Here is a 23,491-nt window from a genome sequence, read left to right as displayed (position 1 = left end):
GTTGGTACACGCTCAGACTGAACGCCAGATTGAAAACCTAAAAGTAGGTGTGGTGAGTTACAGTGCACTGAATGCGGTTCATATCTCTCTCTTCTCTTCCTTTTCCTGTTATCTTTTGTCGTGTCTCTCTGTCTCGCTCTCCTGTCTCTTCTCTGGTCTGTCTCTTCTCTGGTCTGTCTCTTCTGTCTCTTCTCTGGTCTGTCTCTTCTCTGGTCTGTCTCTTCTCTGGTCTGTCTCTTCTGTCTCTTCTCTTGTCTGTCTCTTCTCTTGTCTGTCTCTTCTGTCTCTTCTCTGGTCTGTCTTTTCTGTCTCTTCTCTGGTCTGTCTCTTCTGTCTCTTCTCTGGTCTGTCTCTTCTCTGGTCTGTCTCTTCTCTGGTCTCTCTTCTCTGGTCTGTCTCTTCTCTGGTCTGTCTCTTCTCTCGTCTGTCTCTTCTCTGGTCTGTCTCTTCTCTCGTCTGTCTCTTCTGTCTCTTCTCTGGTCTGTCTCTTCTGTCTCTTCTCTTGTCTGTCTCTTCTGTCTCTTCTCTTGTCTGTCTCTTCTGTCTCTGGTCTGTCTCTTCTCTTGTCTCTCTTCTCAGGTCTGTCTCTTCTGTCTCTTCTCTGGTCTGTCTCTTCTGTCTCTTCTCTGGTCTGTCTCTTCTGTCTCTGGTCTGTCTCTTCTCTTGTCTCTCTTCTCTTGTCTCTCTTCTCTTGTCTCTTCTCTGTACTGTCTCTTCTCTGTACTGTCTCTTCTCTGGTCTGTCTCTTCTCTGGTCTGTCTCTTCTCTGGTCTGTCTCTTCTCTGGTCTGTCTCTTCTCTGGTCTGTCTCTTCTCTGGTCTGTCTCTTCTCTTGTCTGTCTCTTCTCTGGTCTGTCTCTTCTGTCTCTTCTCTGGTCTGTCTCTTCTCTGGTCTGTCTGTCTCTTCTCTGGTCTGTCTGTCTCTTCTCTGGTCTGTCTGTCTCTTCTCTGGTCTGTCTCTTCTCTGGTCTGTCTCTTCTCTGATCTGTCTCTTCTCTGGTCTGTCTCTTCTCTGGTCTGTCTCTTCTCTGGTCTGTCTCTTCTCTGATCTGTCTCTTCTCTGGTCTGTCTCTTCTCTGGTCTGTCTCTTCTCTGATCTGTCTCTTCTCTGGTCTGTCTCTTCTCTGGTCTGTCTCTCCTCTGGTCTGTCTCTCTCTTCTCTGGTCTGTCTGTCTCTTTTCTGTCTCTTCTCTCGGTCTCTTGTCTTCTCTTCTCTCTGTCTCTGTGAGCTCAAGTGTTCCTGACATTTGGAGGCTTCACCCAAGATAGGCACGTACGTGTGTGCTCACTCACACACAACACACACCTTCAATCTCTCTCTCTCTCTCTCTCTCTCTCTCTCTCTCTCTCTCTCTCTCTCTCTCTCTCTCTCTCTCTCTCTCTCTCTCTCTCTCTCTCTCTCTCTCTCTCTCTCTCTCTCTCTCTCTCTCTCTCTCTCTCTCTCTCTCTCTCTCTCTCTCTCTCTCTCTCTCTCTCTCTCTCTCTCTCTCTCTCTCTCTCTCACAAACATGCATCTGTTTGTCAAAGATACCTTTTTTTTAAGTAGGGGTGTGGATCAGAAAACCAGTCAGTACCTGGTGTGACCACCATTTGCCTCATGCAGCGAAATTGCAGGATATTGACGGGAACTGGAACATGCTGTCGTACACCTCGATCTAGAGCATCCCAAACATGCTCAATGGGTGACATCTCTGGTGAGTATGCAGGCCATAGAAAAACTGGGACATTTGTAGCTTCCAGAAATAATTTACAGATCCTTGTGATATGGGGCCATACATTATCATGCTGAAATAAGAGCTGATGGTGGTGGACGAATGACACGACAATGGGCCTCAGGACCTCATCACGGTATCTCTGTGCATTCATATTGCCATCGATAAAAATGCAATTGTGTTCGTTGTCCATAGTTTCCGCTTGCCCATACCATAACCCTCAGCGCCACCATGGAGCACTCTGTTTACAATGTTGACATTAGCAAACCGTTCGCCCACACAGGGCCATACACGTGGTCTGCGGTTGTGGGGCCCGGTCGGACGTACTGCCAAATTCTCTAAAACTACGGCTTATGGTAGAAAAATTGACATTTAATTCTCTGGCAACAACTCTGGTGGAATTTCCTGCAGTCAGCATGCCAATTGCACGCTACCTCAAAACTTGAGACATCTGTGGCGTTGTGTTGTGCGACAACACTGCACATTTTAGAGTGACCTTTTATTGTCCCCAGCACAAAGTGTACCTCTAATGATCATGCTGTTTAATCAGCTTCTTGATGTGCCACACCTGTCAGGTGGATGGATTGTCTTGGCAAAGGAGAAAAGTTCACTAACAGGAATGTAAACAAATTTGTGCACAGCATTTGAGAGAAATACGATTTTTGTGCGTATGAAACACTTCAGGAATCTTTGAAACATGGCACATTACATGTTGCGTTTATATTTTTGTTCAGTGTATTTGCCCAATGTAGAAGTGCTCACTCAGAGAGTGTCAAAATATTCAAGAGATAAAGGTGCTCAAAGTTGAACCATTTTGCATACCCCACCATACCATTGGAAAGGAATACAGGTTGGGTGTCATGCTTTGGCTGATAAATGGACTAAAATGGAAATAACATTTACATTTTCACCTTCAAATGATACCACAAGGACGTTTGGAGGTCCACGCATCAGAGAATGTTAACTTGAATGGGAATATCTGTCACGTCCTGACCTTTTGTATGTTTCTATTTTAGGTTGGTCAGGGCGTGAGTTGGGGTGTGCATTCAATGTTTTTGTTCTATGTTGGGTATTTCTATGTGTTTGGCCTGGTATGGTTCAGCTGTCTCTGATTGAGAACCATACTTAGGTAGCCTGTTTTCCCACTCTTGTTTATGGGTGGTTAATTTCTGTTTAGTGTCTGTTCACCTGGCAAAACTGTTTTGTTTTCTCTTCGTTATTATGTTGTGTAGTGTTCAGTTTGTTCAATTAAAAATATGAAGAACACTTACCACGCTGCACCGTGGTCCTCTTCTCCTTCACCAGACGAAAACCGTTACAATATCAGTTTTAATTATACTGTCAAACCTCCATAGGAAACCTATTGAAATAATCGAAAGGTTGATAGTAGAATAGACATGAACATTTAATTTGACATTGGATGGTGGGTGGACCGGCATGTGGTAGTAATTAGAAGTTAAAATTACAATAGGTCAAATTCTATGATTGAAATTATGCCCACATTGTATTCAAGAGTATGTGTCGCAACCAATGGCGGGCACCACAAAAAAGCCTCAGATTAAGTAGGGTCTAAGCTACAACATACAGTGCAGTGCATACAGTGTTTTCAGACCCCTTGACTTTTTCCACATTTTGTTGTTACACCATCATGCTAAAATGGATTCAATTGTTTTTTTCTCATCAATCTACACACAATACCCTATAATAACAAAGCAAAAACTCGATTTTAGAAATGTTTGCTAAAAAAATTATATTGTATTTACATTAGTATTCAGACTCTTTACCCAGTACTTTGTTGAAGCAGCGATTACGGCTTCGAGTCTTCTTGGGTATGACACTACAAGCTTGGCACACCTGTATTTGGGGAGTTTCTCCTGTTCCTCTCTGCAGATTCTCTCAAGTTCTGTCAGGTTGGATGGGGAGTGTCGCTGCACAGCCATTTTCAGGTCTCTCTAGAGATGTTAGATCAGATTCAAGTTTGGGCTCTGGCTGGGCCACTCGAGGACATTGAGACTTGTCCCGAAGCCATTCCTGTGTTGTCTTGGCTGTGTGCTTAGGGTTGTTGTCCTGTTGGAAGGTGAACCTTCGCCCCAGTCTGAGGTCCTGAGCGCTTTGGAGCAGGTTTTCATCAAGGATCTCCCTGTACTTTGCTCCGTTCATCTTTCCCTTGATCCTAACTAGTCTCCCAGTCCTTGCTACTGAAAAACATCCCCACACCATGATGCTGCCACCACCATGCTTCACCTTAGGGATGGTGCCAGGTTTCCTCCAGGTGTGACGCTTGGCACCCATGCCAAAGAATTCAATCATTTCTTTTGGCAAACTGCTGTGGTGGGGTCTACAAAATGGTTCAATTTGAGCACCTTTATCTCCTGAATGTTTTGGCATTCCAGTCCAAAAAGTGACTTATTCCATGGGCAAACATGTATGGGAAGTTTTGTTTAAATCAAATGTTGTCAAAAAGTGATTGAATTCGTTGCATAGACACCAACAAGGCTATTATTTACTTCTCCATAAGACCTTAATGCCTGTCACGTATTCCAGGGGAATATATAAACCCCTAAACCCTCCTCATGTCCTTGTGTAGTGAAAGGTCTTGATGGTTCCACTCTTTCCATTCATAAAAGAAGAGGAGGTGGGGGAGTTGGATTGCGAGGCTCCAGCAGACAAAACAGAGCTAGTTTAATGGCAGCACCAGAGTCTCAGGGTGAAATGTTGACGGGCTCTTCTTCTCCTGTGATTTACTGGCGACTAACCTGACACATCTGTCAAGAGAGTCGCACACGCCTCCGTCAAACAACCTGGGCTGTGTCCTAAATGGCACCCTATTCCCTTTCTGGTCAAAAGTTGTGCACTATATAGGGAATTGGGTGCCATTCGGGATGCACCCCTGGAATGAAGTGGAAAGCATTTCTGTGAACTGAGAACCAACCACCTGAGACGAGAACCATGTGTCCTGACATAAAAGTCTGGGGCCTCTTAAAAAGTTCTTTAAGATTGTTATAGGTTTTGGGGTTTTGCTCTATTTCATTTTTGACATGAGTTTGGTTCTGTTTGCATGTGGTTTGCCCTGATTGGAATCATCCTCGTTGGTCAGGATGTGTTGCACCTGTCGCCTCGCTAGTCAGTAGTTAGTTTCACCAGTGCTGGCACAGGTGCTATTTAAGAGCGGCTAGCAATACTTGGTGATTTGAAAAGTCATAGTCAATCGATTAATAATATAATAATACTTTTAGCAAACATGTTTATCTTTCCTTTACAATCTGTAGAAACTATGAGAATATAAATGTTCCAAACGTTTGTGAAGCATCGCAGCACAGTTGAAAAAGATATGGCCAATAGAAATCCACTATGGATGGTGTTAAGAGATAGATGGGAGGGGTTGAATGGAGCTGGAGGGTGGGACTAATAACAACAAGATAACTCATGTAAAACATACTGTGTCCATAAAATGTGTATAGGTTCAGAACTTTTGTGAAATAGCACTGTTAAAAATATATGGCAAAGCTGGATGGACATCAGAAATAGATGGGAAAGGTGGAGGTTAGAGGATGGCCAGGACTAAAAACAAACAAAATATAACTATTGAAAAATAGATTGTGTCCGTAAAATGTATCTAGTGTGTATAAGCTGGAAGTAGAAGCCTAAGTGTTGTTGTTTATTAGTTGACTCCAATTAGGGGAAGGGTGGTAGGGTTTGTGGGAAATAATAAAGGAAAATATATTTTGATGTGTATTTGTGTGTGTGTGTGTGTGTGTGTCTGTGTGTGTGTCTGTGTGTGTGTGTGTGTGTGTGTGTATGAAAAGCATCCATGGGGGTGCCTACTGACTTGGTTCTGGCTAAGAAAACTTGAGTAGGGTCCTAAACACCCACCATGGAAGCCCACTAGACTTGCCTGATAACATACAAATCAAAAGAAAAGAAAACCCACACCAATTTAGGTTAGGGAGTGAAAATAAATGTGGAGAGAACCACAAAGGGGAACACAAAATAAAAAGAGGTCTAGCTCTTCCAACATATATTTATATATTTTTAACTCTGCAAAAAAAAGAAATGTCCATTTTTCAGGACCCTGTCTTTCAAAGATAATTCATAAAAAGCCAAATAACTTCACGGATCTTCGTTGTAAAGGGTTTTAACACTGTTACCCATGCAATTAATGAACATGCACCTGTGGAACGGTTGTTAAGACACTAATAGCTTACAGACAGTAAGGTCACAGTTATGAAAACGTAGGACACTAAAGAGGCCTATCTACCAACTCTGAAAAACACCAAAAGAAAGATGCCCTGGGTCCCTGCTCATCTGCGTGAACTTGCCTTTGGCATGCTGCGAGGAGGCATGAGGACGACAGATGTAGCCAGGGCAATAAATTGCAATGTCCGTACTGTGAGATGCCTTAGACAGCGCTACAGAGAGACAGGATGGACAGCTGATCGTCCTCACAGTGGCAGACCACGTGTAACAACACCTGCACAGAATCGGTACATCCGAACATCACACCTGCGGGACAGGTACAGGATGGCAACAACTGCCCGAGTTACACCAGGAACGCACAATCCCTCCATCAGTGCTCAGACTGTCCGCAATAGGCTGAGAGAGGCTGGACTGAGGGCTTGTAGGCCTGTTGTAAGGCAGGTCCTCACCAGACATTACTGGCAAAGTCGTCGCTGGACCAGACAGGACTGGCAAAAAGTGCTCTTCACTGACGATTCGCGGCTTTGTCTCTCCAGGGGTGATGGTCGGATTCGCATTTATCGTTGAAGGAATGAGCGTTACACCGAGGCCTGTACTCTGGAGCGGGATCGATTTGGAAGTGGAGGGTCCGTCATGGTCTGGGGCGGTGTGTCACAACATTATCGGACTGAGCTTGTTGTCATTGCAGACAATTTCAACGCTGTGCGTTACAAGGAAGACATCCTCCTCCCTCATGTGGTACACTTCCTGCAGGCTCATCCTGACTTGATCCTCCAGCATGACAATGCCACCAGCCATACTGCTCGTTCTGTGTGTGTCTGAGGAACTTGTTCAGTTTGTGTCTCAGTTGTTGAATCTTAAGTTCATACAAATATTTACACATGTTAAGTTTGCTGAAAATAAACGCAGTTGACAGTGAGAGGACGTTTCTTTTTTTGCTGAGGTTATATATATAAACTACTGTTCAAAGGTTTGGGGTCATTTAGAAATGTCTTTGTTTTTGAAAGAAAATAAAAACATTTGCCCATTAAAATAACATCAAATTGATCAGAAATACAATGTAGACATTGTTAATGTTGGAAATGACTATTGTAGCCAGAAATCTTGCTTGTTTGTAGGTGACCAAATACTTATTTTCCACCATAATTTGCAAATAAATTCATTAAAAATCCTACGGTGAGATTTTCTGGATTTTTTTTCTCATTTTGTCTGTCATAGTTGAAGTGTACCTATGATGAAAATTACAGGCCTCTCTCATCTTTTTAAGTGGGAGAACTTGCACAATTGGTGGCTGACTAAATACTTTTTTGCCCCACTGTATATATAAATTGTTGTCAGGACCTGTGGTCCATATTGTCCCAGTTTTGGGTCCTGATCTGCTCCATCAGTTGAGTATGGGGGCTCTAGAGAATAGAATGGGGGGGGGGGGAGACTACCGTACCTGGTCACTGTGTGTGGTTGTGTCTCCTGTAAAGCACTTTGTGACAACTGCTGATGTAAAAATGGCTTTTTGAAATATATGTGATTGATTAATAATAATTATATCATTGATTGATTGCTCTTTGTTTCTCCGTCTTTAGGGTTGCCAGCGGATCGTGGAGGACTGGCAGAGGATCCTAATGGTTCGATCACTGGTCATCAACCCCCACGAGGACATGCGGACCTGGCTCAAGTACGCCAGTCTCTGTGGCAAGAGTGGACGCCTGGTGAGTTCACTAGCACAGGAACAGCTAATGGGTCATTTGCCAAATGGTTCAAAATAGGTATGTCAGTTAGGTTTTTTTTTTTTCAACCGCTTAGTCTCCACCATCAACCAGTTATCCTTGCAAAAACATGTAGTATGAAAGCATGATTTGATGCACTCCGTTGTTCAGCTCACGTTTTATGAAGTGTAACATTTACAAAGGCCTTACAAAGACCTGGACAAAACGTTGCACTCAATAAAACAAAGGGAACATTCACCGGTATCTGGGTGTCAATTTCTTTTTCATAAATGGCAACAACGGGGCCTCCCGGGTGGCGCAGTGGTCTAAGGCACTGCATTGCAGTGCTAGCTGTGCCACCAGAGACTCTGGGTTCGAGCCCAGGCTCTGTCGCAGCCGGCCGCGACCGAGAGGTCCATGGGGCGACGCACAAATTGGCCTAGCGTCGTCCGGGTTAGGGAGGGTTTGGCCGGTAGGGATATCCTTGTCTCATCGCGCTCTAGCGACTCCTGTGGCGGGCCGGGCGCAGTGCACGCTGACTAGGTCGCTAGGCGTACGGTGTTTCCTCCGACACATTGTTGCGCCTGGCTTCTGGGTTGGATGCGCGCTGTGTTAAGAAGCAGTGCGGCTTGGTTGGGTTGTGTTTCGGAGTACGCATGGCTCTCGACCTTCGTCTCTCCCGAGCCCGTACGGCAGTTGTAGTGATGAGACAAGATAGTAACGACTAACAATTGGATACCACGGAATTGGGGAGAAAAAGGGGGTAATTATTATTATTATTTTAATAATAACAAATAATAAATGGCAACAACAACAAAAAATACACGATTTGTGGTGTTTAGTGACCAGCTTGTTTGGCAATCGGCTTGTTTTTAACTAATGCATTTCCTTTCAGATACAGCTATAAGCTGTTGTATCAAGTTGAGTTCAAGTGATGTCATTGTCACTTGACATTTTAGTACAACCAGAATGGAAGGAATTTGGTAAAACAGTTCTTTAAAGGGTTTGTGTCATTCCGAGGGGGAATCTATTCTACTGGATTTGGATTCATACTGACATCCCTATTTTTCCAGTGAACTCAGCTCTCACTGGATCGACTGTGCAAATGAAACGCACCTCTCAGAAATCGCACTGTTTAGAAACCGTACCTCAAACCCGTTTAATGAAAGTGTCACCGTTTTCCCTCCCTGGTGCCAGTTTTATTGCAAGTGATTGTGGTGGATTGCAGGCACCCAACCAGCTTTCCAATTGTAACACAATCCTTTCAGAACGTTCCGGTATGATGTCAGAGAATTGTGGAGGTTTTCACTCACAGGAGCGAACATCAATCAGCGAGCGAAGAACGTGATTATGGGCAAACGAGCAACATCTAAAAGAATGCCTGCAGTGTTTTAAAAGGCCCTTCCACAGGGGTCAATGGTTAGTTACTCCCTCCACAGTAGTGTGGTATACTTAAGCTATTTATTTAGCAAGAGGTTCAAATGAGCCTGGGGAAATCTGGGGGTCTGTACGTCCATGGGAGTTGGAAGCTAGGGCGGTGGTTCTCAAACATTTCCTCAGGACTTTCACAATATTGTTGGAGCTGTTAACTAGCAAACCTGATTCACCTAATCAAGAGCTTGATGATTAGTTGAATTAGGCATGCTAGCTCTGGAAAAGATCACCTATGTGAAATGGCTGGGGGTCCCTGACTAGAGGTCTGAGTGGGCTATAGGAGACTGACCTTCAGGTTTCCACCGTTGAGCCCCTTTCTTCCACTTTGGCGCTGCTCTGCGGCTGACACTATGCTGCACCTAGCCTCGTGTGTACAGTTTGGGTTTGTGCGTGTGTGAGGTTGAGTATTATGATAGAAATGGATCAATGTGAATCTCTTTTCTCCCAGGCGTTGGCCCACAAGACCCTGGTCCTTCTCCTGGGGGTGGACCCCTCGAAGCAGCTGGACCACCCGCTGCCCACCGCCCACCCCCACGTTACCTATGCCTACATGAAGTACATGTGGAAGAGCCAACACAAGGTATAGTAGCTATACCGTTGTTACAGGCTTTCTCTGTAGCTGAAGAAAATGTTGTTTTCTCATTGTTGTGCAACGTAAGGAAATGCAGGGCTGTAATGTGTAGGTTCATTAAATATTGTGGACTGTTATGTGTTAGTGAATCAACTGAAATGAAGAGCATAAATAACCCAGCAGTGAAAATGTCACATCATTCCAACCACACCATTAGAGCAACAGGGGGACCGGTCGATATGTAGATGCTCACACACACAAACATTTTGAAACGGTGAGGCGTTAGGTTCTATAAGAATGCAGATTTTAGTTTTCGGTTGCTTAAGGTTGGCGACAGCATTCACAGAGAGTTGAGTTAAATCCCTGTTTTGAATGAGAGTCCCTTGCCTCCCCCCCTGCCCCCCCACCGTTTGTTCCTCTGTCCCCCATCAGATCGAAGCCTTCCAGCACATGCAGCACTTTGTCCAGGGGATGCAGCAGCAGGCCCAGCATGCCATCGCCGCCGAGGACCAGCAACACAAGCAGGAGCTCCACAAGCTTATGGCCAGGTCAGGACTCCTTCCACAACTACATTAGGGGTGGGGAACTCATGTTTTTATTGCAGTGTGTGCTTGAATTTTTTTTTACACACACACCTTTTCCCAGCCCTCATGTTCTCTCTCACCTAAAAGGGTCACGTACAGAGAGTTGTGCTCTTTCACCATGACCGTGACCCAACCCTGGTCGTAATATTCCTCCACTCCCTCCCTCGCTCCTTGTACTGGCATTTAGTTTTGCAAACCCGGACAAGTTTTGTCTCTTTTCATTCTGCGCAATCACTCACCCCTCAGCCAACGGGCATCCAAGAATCCAGCTACTTATCTTCAACCAAATGTGGCATTGTGCCGACGGGTACTGGAAACCAGGTGTGTCTCTGGCAAGTGAGAACTGTCGGCACCTGGCTGGGCCTACACCCACACCCCAGCCCAGAGTGTCCCATACTGGCCGGGTGTTGCCCTCTGCCTCTTCACCCTGTCTCCTGTCACATTCTACCATCTTCACCTCTTCTCTCTGTAAGAATAGTTGCTGTTTTGTGTTTTGACACAAAATGGCTGCCCAACTACACCTTCAGCGTACGAATGCTGAACAATGGCAGTGGACGAGTGACATGAGCAGCTGGTCCAGGATCTGTGCTGTGGTTTAGCCTGACGGCCAAGGTTAGAACTGGGGATGGACAAAGCTGAATTGAGATCAGTTATGGGCAGAAAGGGACTGAAGGTCTTTCTCAATTCCTGTTGGAAGCTCTTCCCATTTACAACAACACCCTTTTTTGCAATGCTCCCAATCACCATTGCTCGTCTCATGTATTTCTGTTTTGTGCTTGTGTATACCGTCAACGGATTAAATATAGAAAGACTCCCGTTTTCAGAATGCCTCTACAAGGCATGATAGCCTAAGGAGGTTGTTTGTATGGTTGACGGGCCCATGAAAATACTTCCAGCACGATCCCCATTCCCCAAAGCGCTCTCCTTCATGGAGCGGACTTCAAATGAGCGCCCGAGGGAATCTCAGAGGCCAGTTATTTTGGGGGAAAGTTTACTTCTGACACACCAGGTTTTGTGTGAGGTTTTACTCAGTAAAATACTGTGTTTCACATTAGCCTCCAAATGAACACAAGCAAGGGTAAAAAAACAGTGCTTGAGCTTTATGGGTTGGATGTATTGAAACTTTGGTCAGCAGACGAGCACACACACACACACACACACACACACACACACACACACACACACACACACACACAGGAGACGAGCCTTCTCACAGTAAAACACTCATCTTAGAGGCGCACACACAATGCACACAAACACACACACAATATACATACCTCATAATTTTTATGAGGCAACAAGCTAACAGGAAACCAGGAGTGTTTCATACTTGCTGTTGCACTTCCAGATTATATTTGTCTGTGGAATGTTTGTCTCCACTGTTTTATTCCAGACGTGCTGACACACTTTCCTGCAAATGGGTTGGCACTGTGGAATGGCGTACACCTGGTCTATACACACACACACACACACACACCGAAATAATTCATTGTAATTTCAGCGATATGTATTTGCATGTTACGACGCAATGATCATGATAAGACCTGCAATCTCCGGTCTGAGTTCCTGTGGTAACAGAGAAGCACTTCTGGCACTAGTGGTTCTCCCATGCAGACGGTTTTACTGTGTTTTTCCCTGAAGCGGTTTGTCAGAGGTGAACTGAACCAGTACTGTATTTTCACATGGAAAAAGCACTCCGCAGCGTTACGCAATGCTAATGGATCATTTATTAGAAGTGCTCTCTGGAAATGGGTGCAGTGTACAGTTAGGATCTGAGGGACGGATGCCTGCGCAGGATTCGGCAGTTCCTGGTCGGGCGTGTTATAAACCAATCACAAGCTTGGCCCATGTAAATCAAACACGACTCGATTATTTGGCAGTTTGCCTCGAGTGTCTGTGTTTTTTTTATGATGATTGATATGGCAAGCACAACCACTGGGAAGACAGACCACGAGGCAATGTTCCCTCACACTCACTACCAATATAAAACATTGAAAATCACTTAAGTGATGCCAAAACCTTTCAGTAGCTAATGCGCCACTGCTTTTAGTAATGACGCCTAAGTATGATAAATGTCTTTGCGCGATTTCCACGTTTTCCCATCATTCTCTTCTATTTTAAGGGGTTGCACTAGTACTGCGTTGAACATCCATTGCCAACTCCCCCAGACAACTTGTGATGACAGCGAGCATATTGTATAAGATAACTTCCCCAACATACTTTTTAAATTGTCACCACAGAACAGACGTTTCTCATAGTAAAGTTAAACGTGGATTCAGTTAATATCCATTTTCTCCAGAAGTGTCCCACAGATCTTGGCCTTAGGCCTAGGTAAGCATTCAAGGCAATAGATGGTAGAGAGGAGTGTGTGGATGAGCCTGGCATTAGAGAGGGGAGATGGACTGCCAGGAAACACCACGTTGAATGCATTCATCACACTAACTAACTAGTGTAACAGACTTAGTGTAAGAGCTTCATCTCACATACCAGGCCTTATAGCTGTTGACATGATTGTGTGTTGCTAAGGCAATTTATCAGACTCTGATGCAGCCCTGGGCCTGTATTCACAAACGTCTCAGAAAAGGAGCGCTGATCTGGGACCAGGGGGCTCGTTTATCAACCGTGTGTAAATTCCGTACTAAATTCTGACATGCGTGGAGATCCTAGGATTTGCATGCGTCACAAATGATATGCGTTTATCAAACTGTCGCACGCAACATATACTGTCGCGCATGTTTTCATTGATAAATCAGAGCCATATTATATTTGTGCGGTCATGAACAAACGCTATAACCTCGCCTGGAAAACTTCCTCCGTTTTTATGGTAATAAAAACGCCCTCATTTGCTGAATGATTTGGAAGAGATGTTGGAACTGGGACATGATCATTCCTAAAAGAAAGCGCAATATCACATTCTGTCGAGGAGTAGACAGAATGTTGCAGTGACTTTTCCCAACAAATAATGCAAGCTGCCTAGCGAGTGCCACAACAGTGGCCTCACATTCTGCAAGATTGATTGTCCTTTCGACCAATTTACAAGTAAATGCTACAGCCCACACTTCTATGCAAAATATACATTGTTTATCAACACGTGATTGTGTGTCTCCTACCTTTTGGTATAGGATCTGAAATTAAATAGGCTAGGATATGATGTCGTGCTCCTAATCCTATCACGCCGCAATACTGTAGCCTACCCATACTGTCAAGGCTACCGGTCTATTTACTTTTGAGCGTGCTTGGCTATTGAATTAGTGATTGATAAATGGTAGCCTACTTTCTGTTGTGTAGTGGAAATAATACCATTTAAAATACCAACGGCAAATGCATATTTTATCATTAGGCCTACGTTTTAATGTTTTTATTAGCCTACCATTATTATCATTATTCCTATGCATCAAACACCACCTATTTCCCCCAAAGGAACAATAAGCCTATTTGCTTGCCATACAGTTGATCAACCTTCTGGTGATTTGCGTGGAGATAAGCACACTTTCCTGTCAACCTTTGCGCGAAAACTGCACGCTGGGTTTTGAGTATTTTTTGTGCTCATGCAACTACGGAGTGTCCATATAAAGGGTCTCAAGAGTAGGAGTGCTGATTTAGGATCAGTTTTGCCTTTCAGATCACAAACAAATAAGTTTACATAGATAGGAGAGGACGTGATTCGAGATCAGCACTCCTACTCTGAGACACTCAACGAGCGTGGGCCGTATTCTGCTGACAATCTATATAGTGACCAAGACTGTCTCTCCCTCTCTCTCTCTCCCCCTCAATCCCTCCTTCCCTCCTTTCCTAGGTGCTTCCTGAAGCTGGGTGAGTGGCAGCTCAGTCTTCAGGGCATTAATGAGAGCACCATCCCCAAAGTGCTGCAGTACTACAACCACTCCACGGAGCACGACCGCAACTGGTACAAGGTCAGTGACCCTCTCACGTTTAACCACTCCCTTCCAACCCCTGTCACTCCCATCAGCATTCACGCTGTGGACCTCGTGCTGACTCTCCCATTTACTTAACATAAGGTTTGTATGTTATTAGAGACATGAGTTGATTTGAAAGGAACCAAGGGCACCTATGGGCTTGTATAGGCCCATGCCCACACTGCAGGAAAGCCACGCTCTTCCTCTATTGAGAGCCCCCCCCCCTCCTCACATCTCTCAGTAGCTTATTACGTAACAACCGAAAACATGATCGACATCTGTTTAGACCCAGAACATTCCCCAGAGGGCAGGACTCCTCCGGGACATCTCACATAATCCTTCAGTAAACCGGAAACTAATTGTCTAACGGACTGGAAGTTGATGTGATAAGTGCGATAACATAAGTTCAAACATATGTTTCGACATGTAGACTTTTTATGTCTTATAATAAATAAATAAAAATAATATATATATTTCTTCACCTGGCATACCTTTTTCCGCAGGCCTGGCACGCATGGGCGGTGATGAACTTTGAGGCAGTGCTGCATTACAAGCACCAGAACCAGGGCCGGGACGAAAAGAAGAAGAAGCGCCACGTCAGCGGCACCAGCGCAAATAGCGAGGCCAGCAACAGCGACAGTGAGGTAGACAGCACTGAGCACAGCCCTGTGCCCTCGCCGGGCCAGAAGAAGGCCAACGAGGTGAGTGCGGCGGCCATCTTAGATTCTCCTTCACCATACTCGTCCACTAACGCTAACCAGCCCTTTCGCTATTCACTACCGGACAAATTTCAAACTAACTTGACAGACCTGTGCTTCAAAAGTTGCATAAATCACAAGTTTATGTCAATGGGAGAATGTTTGAGTTAGGACTATGACTGAATGCCTTGCTTGCTGAAATCAAGGTACAATCATTTGCAATTCTTCCTTTTCCTCATTCTCCCTCTGTTGTTTGGCGAGTTCAGGACCTCTCCAAGACGTTACTCCTCTACACGGTTCCTGCTGTCCAGGGCTTCTTCCGCTCAATCTCCCTCTCCAGAGGGAACAACCTCCAGGACACCCTGAGGTGAGTCCCCGCATGGGGCCAGGGCCTATATTTAACTAGGCAAGTCAGTTAAGAACAAATTCTTATTTACAATGACGGCCTACCAAAAGGCCTCCTGCGGGGATGGGGGCTGGGATTAAAAATAAATCAAATATAAATATAGGACAAAACACACATCACAACAAGAGAGACAACACTACATAAAGAGATACCTAAGACAACAACATAGCAAGTCAACAACACATGAAAACACAGTACTGTAGCAACACAACATGGTAGCAACACAACATGGCAGCAGCACAACATAGTAACAGTACAAAACATGGTACAGACATTATTGGGCACAGACAACAGCACAAAGGGCAAGAAGGTAGAAACAACAATACATCACGCCAAGCAGCCACAACTGTCAGTAAGAGTGTCCTTTAAAGACTCTTTGTGAATAAAGGTTAAATAAATCCCTTTTTCTAAATCCCTAGATCATAATGAATAAGATTAGATGGAGAGGGAGCACCTGATCCCAGATCAGCACTCCTACTCTGAGATGGCCAGTAGTCTGAAAGCCCAAACCGACAACACTGATAGACACAGAGTTGAAATATGTGGAAAGGAAGCCCTCTGGTGGCAGAGAGACGAGCTCCAATTCCAATTTGTGTCGTTGCGCACATTTGATTGCTTGGTGTCAATTTGTTTTGCTTTGAATGCGGTTTGAAATTCAGGGAAACTGTGGTTGTTGTTTTTTTTCTTCGTCTGAACCTGTCAATAAAGATGCAATGGATACAAGAGACTGTTTTTGACATGATGCTGTTTTCTTTCTCCAGGGTCCTGACCCTCTGGTTTGACTATGGACACTGGCCTGAAGTCAACGAGGCACTGGTAGAGGGTATCAAAACCATTCAGATAGACACCTGGCTACAGGTACGCATCTCACATGCATGTTTTTGGTTTGCTTTTATTGTTCTGTCCATTGTGTCAAGGGTACTAGAAAACTGAATTATTCCCAGGGGCCATGTTGGTTTTGGGCCATGAATCATCCATGAAATAGTCATTCAAGAAAGTCTCTTACAGGACGATAGTAACTGAATAGTTACTGAATAGTAATTCCGCATTGCATTGCTCCCCCTCGTCTGCAGGTGATCCCCCAGCTGATTGCCCGCATCGACACTCCCCGTGCTCTGGTTGGCCGCCTCATCCACCAGCTGCTCACCGACATTGGGCGCTACCACCCCCAGGTAATGACATACTGCTGGCATCCAGGCTAGGAGCGATGGCCTAGGACGCATATCTCTGAACTGGTATTGCGTTGATTAACTCTCCCTCCCTCTCGATCACTCGACCCCGCCCCACCCACCCACCCTCTTCTAGGCTTTGATCTATCCGTTGACCGTGGCCTCCAAGTCAACCACCACTGCCCGCCACAATGCTGCTAATAAGATCCTCAAGAACATGTGTGAGCACTGCAATACACTGGTCCAGCAGGCGATCATGGTACGTGATTCCTGTCGGTGTACCTCACTACCTCACGGTACAACTAGCAACAAGTGGTTACAGTCTGTTTTACCATTTAGACATACAGAGCCTTCAGAAAGTATCCCCTTGACTTATTCTACATTTTGTTGTGTTACAGCCTGAATTTAACATTTGGATAAGTTCAGGAGTAAAACATTTACTTAACAAGTCACATAATAAGTTGTAAGGACTTAATATTGTTTCACATTGGTAGATGGGTAATAAAATAATAAATCATGCATTGAATATACCTTTGAGCATGGTGAAGTTAATAATTACACTTTGGATGGACAATGTCTACACTGTATTTCTGATCAATTTGATGTTATTTTAATGGACCAAAAAAATGTGATTTTCTTTCAAAAACAAGGAAAATTCTGAGTGACCCCACATTTTTTAACAGTAGTGTGTGTATATATATATATATTTGCAAAAACGTATTTGAGGGTTGGAAGTGATGCAGACAACTAACTACATTGATGGAAGCTACAATCTATCTGCAATATTAAAGCTGATTTACCCCCTAAAAAAATAATAATTATAATACAGGTGTCTTTCCTAACTCGGTTGCAAGAGAGGGTGGAAACCCGCTCAGGGATTTCACCATGCCAATGGTGACTTGAAACAGTTTAACGGCTGTGATAGGAGAAAACTGAGGATGGATAAACATTGTAGTTTCTCTGCAGTACTAACCTAATTGACAAAGAAGGAAGCCTGTACGTAATCACACTAAAGTAATACTGCAAAGAATGTGGCAAGGCAATTCACTTTTTGTCCTGAATACAAAGTGTTATGTTTTGGGCAAATACAATACAGTACATTACTGAGTACCACTCTCCATATTTTCAAGCATAGTGGTGGCTGCTTCATGTAATGGGTATGCTTGTCATCGTTAAGGACTGGCGAGTGTTTCAAAAAATAAACTGAATGGAACTAAGCACAGGCAAAATCCTAGAGGAAAACCTGGTCCACCAGACACTGGGTGATTAATTCACCTTTTGGGAAAATAACCAATACTGCAAGGCCAAATCAACACTGCAGTTGCTTACCAAGAAGACGGTGAATGTTCCTGAGTGGCCGAGTTACAGTTTTGACCTAATCTACCTGAAAACCTATTGCAAGACCTGAAAATTGTTGTCTAGCTATGATTAACAACGAATTTGACAGGGCCTGAAGAATTTTGAAAAGAATAATGGGCAAATGTTGCACAATCCAGGTGTGGAACGCTCTTAGAGGCTTACCCAGAAAGACTCACAGCTGATTCTACAGAGTATTGACTCAGGGGTGTGAATACTTATGTAAATGATATATTTCTGTATTTCATTTTCAATAAATCTGAAGAAAATGTACTTGTTTCCCAAGGCATGAGTCACTTCCTGTCTCCCCAGGTGAGTGAGGAGCTGATCCGGGTGGCCATTCTGTGGCACGAGATGTGGCACGAGGGCCTGGAGGAGGCCTCCCGCCTCTACTTTGGCGAGCGCAACGTGAAGGGTATGTTTGCTGTGCTGGAGCCCCTTCACGCCATGATGGAGAGGGGTCCACAGACCCTCAAAGAGACCTCCTTCAACCAGGTCCGTCTTTTGTTTTCTTTTGTCTTTTTTTAAAGTCATGTTTATAGTCTTTATTTTGTCATGTATTTTTCCCTCTTTTTACCATTTCATTTACCAAGTTACAATGATTGACAAATGTGCGTGTATCTCGAAAATGTGCAGAAATCCCATGTAGATGTCAATTGGAGACATTGAGGAAGTGTACGAGTTGAAAGTTAGGATAATTTCCGCAGTTTAATGACCAATTGACAATGATGTGTAGTGCTCTTTGACCTGGATTATAGGTAAATGGCTGGACAGGTGAAGTGAATTGGCTGCTGTTCTCTGTGTTATGACAGGCCTACGGGAGGGACCTCATGGAGGCCCAGGATTGGTGCAGGAAGTACATGCGCTCGGGCAACGTGAAGGACCTGACCCAAGCGTGGGACCTGTACTACCACGTCTTCAGACGGATCTCCAAGCAGCTACCACAGGTGAGAGAATCACATCAACCTACTCACACTCTGCTCAAGTCAGTTTGGTCTGTCTCCTAACGTAACTCCTACACTGAGGCCAATTGGAGATCTGCCAGTCTTCGTCTGAATTCAAGAATCTCTCTCCTCTTCGGATTCAGCCCTTCGTTGGTTGTGCCAGTTGAAAAACTAAAGCATCCAGTGAAAGGAGTCAAGTTGGCTCACAACCAGTTATGTGTGGGTAGTGTATATTGCTACATTCACATCTTTCTTCAGAGCTATGAGATGTTATTTTGCTACTCTTGTTAAGGCCCACGTTCATTTATCCCTTGACACTGTAAACTGATATATCTAGGTCATGTCAGCATCCTGAAACAATGCAACCCATTCCGCAATGATCCTGAAGTGGCTGTTAGTGGAAAATAAATAGCGCTTCCTAGGTGTTGCGTCTGTCTCAGTTGTTGTTCCAAGTTAAGCCAAATGTCTTCTCATCGCTACAGTATTTCACTGTAATAGGCCAACAATAGCAAAACTCCTTCAGAGTCAAGTGAAAAGAGTACACCAGTGGGGCAGTTTTGTATCCTTTATTTATACAGGTGAACCCATTGAGATGAGATGCCTTTCCTAGGAGGACCTGTCTAGACAGTGCACGAGCAAAAGAGACAGACTGTTAAAGTGGTGACGGTGAAGGACGGAGTGAGAGACTGAAAGAGGCAGAGTGACGGTTGGAACACGGCACAATGAACCTTTTCATCTGCCAGTAATCTGATCTTCCTCCTCTCTCTCGCTCCCCTCATCTATCCATTATTTTATCCATTGATCCCTCCCCCATCCATTCCTTCTTGTGTCCCAAGCTGACCTCCTTGGAGCTGCAGTACGTGTCCCCCAAGCTGCTGATGTGCAGGGACCTGGAGCTGGCCGTGCCGGGGACCTACGACCCCAACCAGCCCATTATCCGCATCCAGTCCATCGCCCCCTCGCTGCAGGTCATCACCTCCAAGCAGCGGCCGCGTAAACTCACCATCATGGGTAAGACAACCACATAACCTCCAAACAATGTCCCCGCAGACTCACCTACATGGGTAAGACAACCAACCACGAGGCCAATAAGAATTAAAAGAAAGGGCGTCTCCATTCAAATCAATGATGATGACACAATGGGTGGACTGGCAGCCATTTTGAGTGTACCCATGTAAGGAAGTAAAAACAGGAAGTGTACCCTTTAATTAAATGAATGCATTCAGTTGTACAACTAACTAGGTTTCCCCCTTTCCTGTCCCCTAATCTATGCTGTCATCTCGATTGGCATTACAAAAAAAGGATTCCATTATCATGAGCCATATCAGTTAGCATCATTTGAATGAACGTTCTACATTACCATGGCAATCCAGCATCAGTTGATGGAATATTCCAAAATACAAAGGCATTTATTTCGTCACAATACCAGGCAGCCATTGTGAGGCTACCCGTGAGCTTGGCAGTCAGTTGCCAGGGTTTGAGCTTCCAAGCCCATTCTATTCATTCTTATTTCTATGATTACACCCACCATTTACCATTGATGGAAATGAATCAAAAGGGAATACGATTAGTGGGGACAATGGACTACAGGCCCATTGTCCTACTGAGTCCTTTGGGAGTATTGGCTAACTACACAAGGAGTTAGCTAACTAAGTATGACCATCATAGTAGTAAGGGTATTAGATTTATTTTTTTATCCCATTTGTTTAAAGATGAGTGTCTAGGGCTATTAAACGATAACACTTAATCGAGTTAATCGCAGGATTTGCTGTGATTATTCTCACAATTTGAATTTGCTCAAATTCAGCTGAAATTTAAGATTTTCATATAAAAAAATTGCACAAGAATATTGACGTCTTGATTTTGTCTAAAGTAACGGTTAGCAAAATTGGGTAAATTGAGAAAGCACACTTTCTTTACCCTCAGTTGTAACCTGTTTTCACAGTCCATTGTTTTCAGCTGTAGAGATGATGTATTGGGGATGTTTTCAGTGATTTTTGAACACTTTCACACAATGTGATTAATCACAATAAAAATAACATAAATTACTAAAGGTGATTAACTCTGACCGCCCTAAAGATGACACAAGTCAGGTCATCAAAAGATGAATGAGAAATGCAAACATGCTGTCTTTTGGAGTAATTTCCTGAGTCAGAAGTATAATCAATATGTGGTATGTGTCATGCCATCTACCTGTGTTTAATGCCATTATTGTCCTCTGCAGTTTAGCAATGTGATAACAAAGGATTATCCCGCAACATAATTTTTCATCCCACTGTCATTGTAAAGTGATAAACAGAATTTTACACTAATTCGCATGCATAGGAGTTCAGGGGCTATATGTATCGACAAGCTTCTCAGAGCAGGAGTGCTGTTCTACAATCAGGCCCCCCCTATCCATGCAGTCTAATTCATTACCATCTAAAAAACTAAACTGATCCTAGATCAGCACTCCTACTCTCAGACGCCAGTTGAATGAAAGCCACGGTCTGAGAGTTGACCTGTGTTGTGGTGCCCCCTGCAGGCAGCAATGGCCATGAGTTCATGTTCCTCCTGAAGGGCCATGAGGACCTGCGGCAGGACGAGAGGGTCATGCAACTCTTTGGCCTGGTTAACACACTGCTGGCCAATGACCCAGCCTCTCTACGCAAAAACCTCAGGTAGACAGTACACACACATTTCAAGATTAATGGCTGGATTATTGCCATCGGGAGGGAGTGAGATTGATTGATTGATTGATTTTCGGTGTCTGCTGTGCTTCTGTAAAAAATATAATTTCCTGGTTACCATTTTTGTGTATTGTGTCCCCCTCTCAGCATTCAGCGCTACGCAGTGATTCCCCTGTCCACCAACTCTGGTCTAATTGGCTGGGTGCCTCACTGCGACACCCTCCACGCCCTCATCAGAGACTACCGGGAGAAGAAGAAGATCCTGCTCAACATCGAGCACCGCATTATGCTCAGGGTAAGAACCAGGAACTATCACATTAGCAGTTCACACACACCCTGTTCAGAATGGAGCTTTTTAGACATGGTGTACACTGAACAGTGCACTTGCTATTACTAACCATCTGTTGATTAGCCATGAATTTAAAGGGAATGTACACTTTAATACACAATATAATATGAATGTTGTTACTTGTCCACCACTCTTAAATGTCAAGTCTCAAGTAAAAAAAAATAATTAAAAGACAATAAATTATTTATCCGTGAATTGAAAACCGTTAAACAAATTGACAATGAGGTTCTATTTTACTACCAAAGGTTGTGCCATCTTGATGTTGTGGTATGTATGTTTGTTAGATGGCTCCAGACTATGATCACCTGACCCTGATGGAGAAGGTGGAGGTGTTTGAGCACGCCGTCAACAACACGGCCGGAGACGACCTGGCCAAGCTGCTGTGGCTGAAGAGCCCCAGCTCTGAGGTAAAACCCTGTTTCAGCCTTACAGACAGTTGTCATAAGACTGACGTACCCCTGTTTGCCACCCAGTCTGACGTAGCATGTCATTAGGTGTTATAGCTAACAACTGACCACTCTATATAAGGCTGCTGAAGACTAATTAAAGGTGGTATCTGTAACAATTTAGTGATCATTTCAATTTCCTCATGGTTTTTTGAAGAATGTGGCTCAGAAATACCTGAAATATCTTAGTTCGGCTTTCTGTTGCAGGGACGCAATGTAGTGTTATGTTTACTCCTGGTCTTCTTCTCAGGTTTGGTTTGACAGGAGGACCAATTACACACGCTCCCTGGCTGTGATGTCAATGGTGGGCTACATCCTGGGCCTGGGAGACAGGTGAGGCTCTCCACCAATAAAAGTTCAGCAGTGGTAGCAGATGTTTAAAAAGTGAAATAATCTTGCTTTGCAGGTGTATTGGAGCATATTTATTGAACAGAACATCTAAAGTATCAAATAGTTATTTTCGTGCATGGGGCCAAAACATTGGCATGAAAATAAATATGTGGTCCAGTGTGTAGACTACCCTCACTCAGTTTCTCTCCATTTCCTCTACAGGCATCCATCCAACTTGATGTTGGACAGACTAAGTGGCAAGATCCTCCACATTGATTTTGGGGATTGCTTTGAGGTGAGCAGGGGCCTCCAAAATCAGAACCTGACTGAATGTATACTATTTATACAAAGTATGTGGACACCCCTTCAAATTAGTGGATTTGGCTATTTCAGCCCCACCCGTTGCTGACAGGTGTATAAAATCGAGCACACAGCCATGCAATCGCCATAGACAAACATTGGCAGTAGGATGGCCATGAAGAGCGCAGTGATTTTCAATATGGCATCGTCATAGGATGCCACCTTTCCAACAAGTCAGTTCATCAAATTTCTGTCCTCCTAGATCTGCCCTTGTCAACTGTAAGTGCTGTTATTGTGAGTTGGAAACGTCTAGGAGCAACAACGGCACAGCCGCAAAGTAGTAGGTCACACAAGCTTACAGAATGGGATCGCTGAAGCTCGTAGCCCGTAAAAAGTTGTCTGTCCTCGGTTGCTACCGAGTTCCAAACTGCCTCTGTAAGCAACGTCAGCACAAGAACTGTTCATTAGGTGATTCATGAAATGAGTTTCCATAGCCGAGCAGCCGCACACAAGCCTAAAATCAACATGCCAAGCCTCGGCTGGAGTGGTGTAAAGCTTGCCGCCATTGGAAACACGTTCTCTGGAGTGAGGAATCACACTTCACCATCTGGCAGTCCGACGGACGAATCTGGGTTTGGCGGATGCCAGGAGAACGCTACCTGCCCGAATGCATAGTGCCAACTGTAAAGTTTGTTGGAGGAATAATG

General features: G+C 44.3%; 1 protein-coding gene across 4 annotated transcripts in view; it reads left to right on the top strand.

Annotated features, from left to right (window-relative positions):
* Window positions 1–23,491, top strand: part of mtor (mechanistic target of rapamycin kinase) — a 123,389-nt gene that overhangs the window by 95,145 nt on the left and 4,753 nt on the right. For all 4 annotated transcript variants that reach the window (XM_021615845.3, XM_021615843.3, XM_090185741.1 and 1 more), the window contains exons 35-51: window positions 7,489–7,614; window positions 9,494–9,625; window positions 10,049–10,164; window positions 13,997–14,114; window positions 14,621–14,818; window positions 15,082–15,182; window positions 15,983–16,079; window positions 16,295–16,393; window positions 16,527–16,649; window positions 18,059–18,241; window positions 18,559–18,693; window positions 19,527–19,701; window positions 21,215–21,350; window positions 21,507–21,654; window positions 21,993–22,115; window positions 22,405–22,487; window positions 22,707–22,779. In XM_021615845.3, coding sequence (XP_021471520.1) covers window positions 7,489–7,614; window positions 9,494–9,625; window positions 10,049–10,164; window positions 13,997–14,114; window positions 14,621–14,818; window positions 15,082–15,182; window positions 15,983–16,079; window positions 16,295–16,393; window positions 16,527–16,649; window positions 18,059–18,241; window positions 18,559–18,693; window positions 19,527–19,701; window positions 21,215–21,350; window positions 21,507–21,654; window positions 21,993–22,115; window positions 22,405–22,487; window positions 22,707–22,779 — 2,166 coding nt within the window. The remainder of the gene's footprint in view (window positions 1–7,488; window positions 7,615–9,493; window positions 9,626–10,048; window positions 10,165–13,996; window positions 14,115–14,620; window positions 14,819–15,081; window positions 15,183–15,982; window positions 16,080–16,294; window positions 16,394–16,526; window positions 16,650–18,058; window positions 18,242–18,558; window positions 18,694–19,526; window positions 19,702–21,214; window positions 21,351–21,506; window positions 21,655–21,992; window positions 22,116–22,404; window positions 22,488–22,706; window positions 22,780–23,491) is intronic.

This window comes from Oncorhynchus mykiss, chromosome 9 (assembly GCF_057628025.1).
Source record: "Oncorhynchus mykiss isolate SJ-2025 chromosome 9, ASM5762802v1, whole genome shotgun sequence".
Classification (NCBI taxonomy): Eukaryota; Metazoa; Chordata; class Actinopteri; order Salmoniformes; family Salmonidae; genus Oncorhynchus; species Oncorhynchus mykiss.
This window is presented reverse-complemented; position numbering and strand designations above follow the sequence as displayed.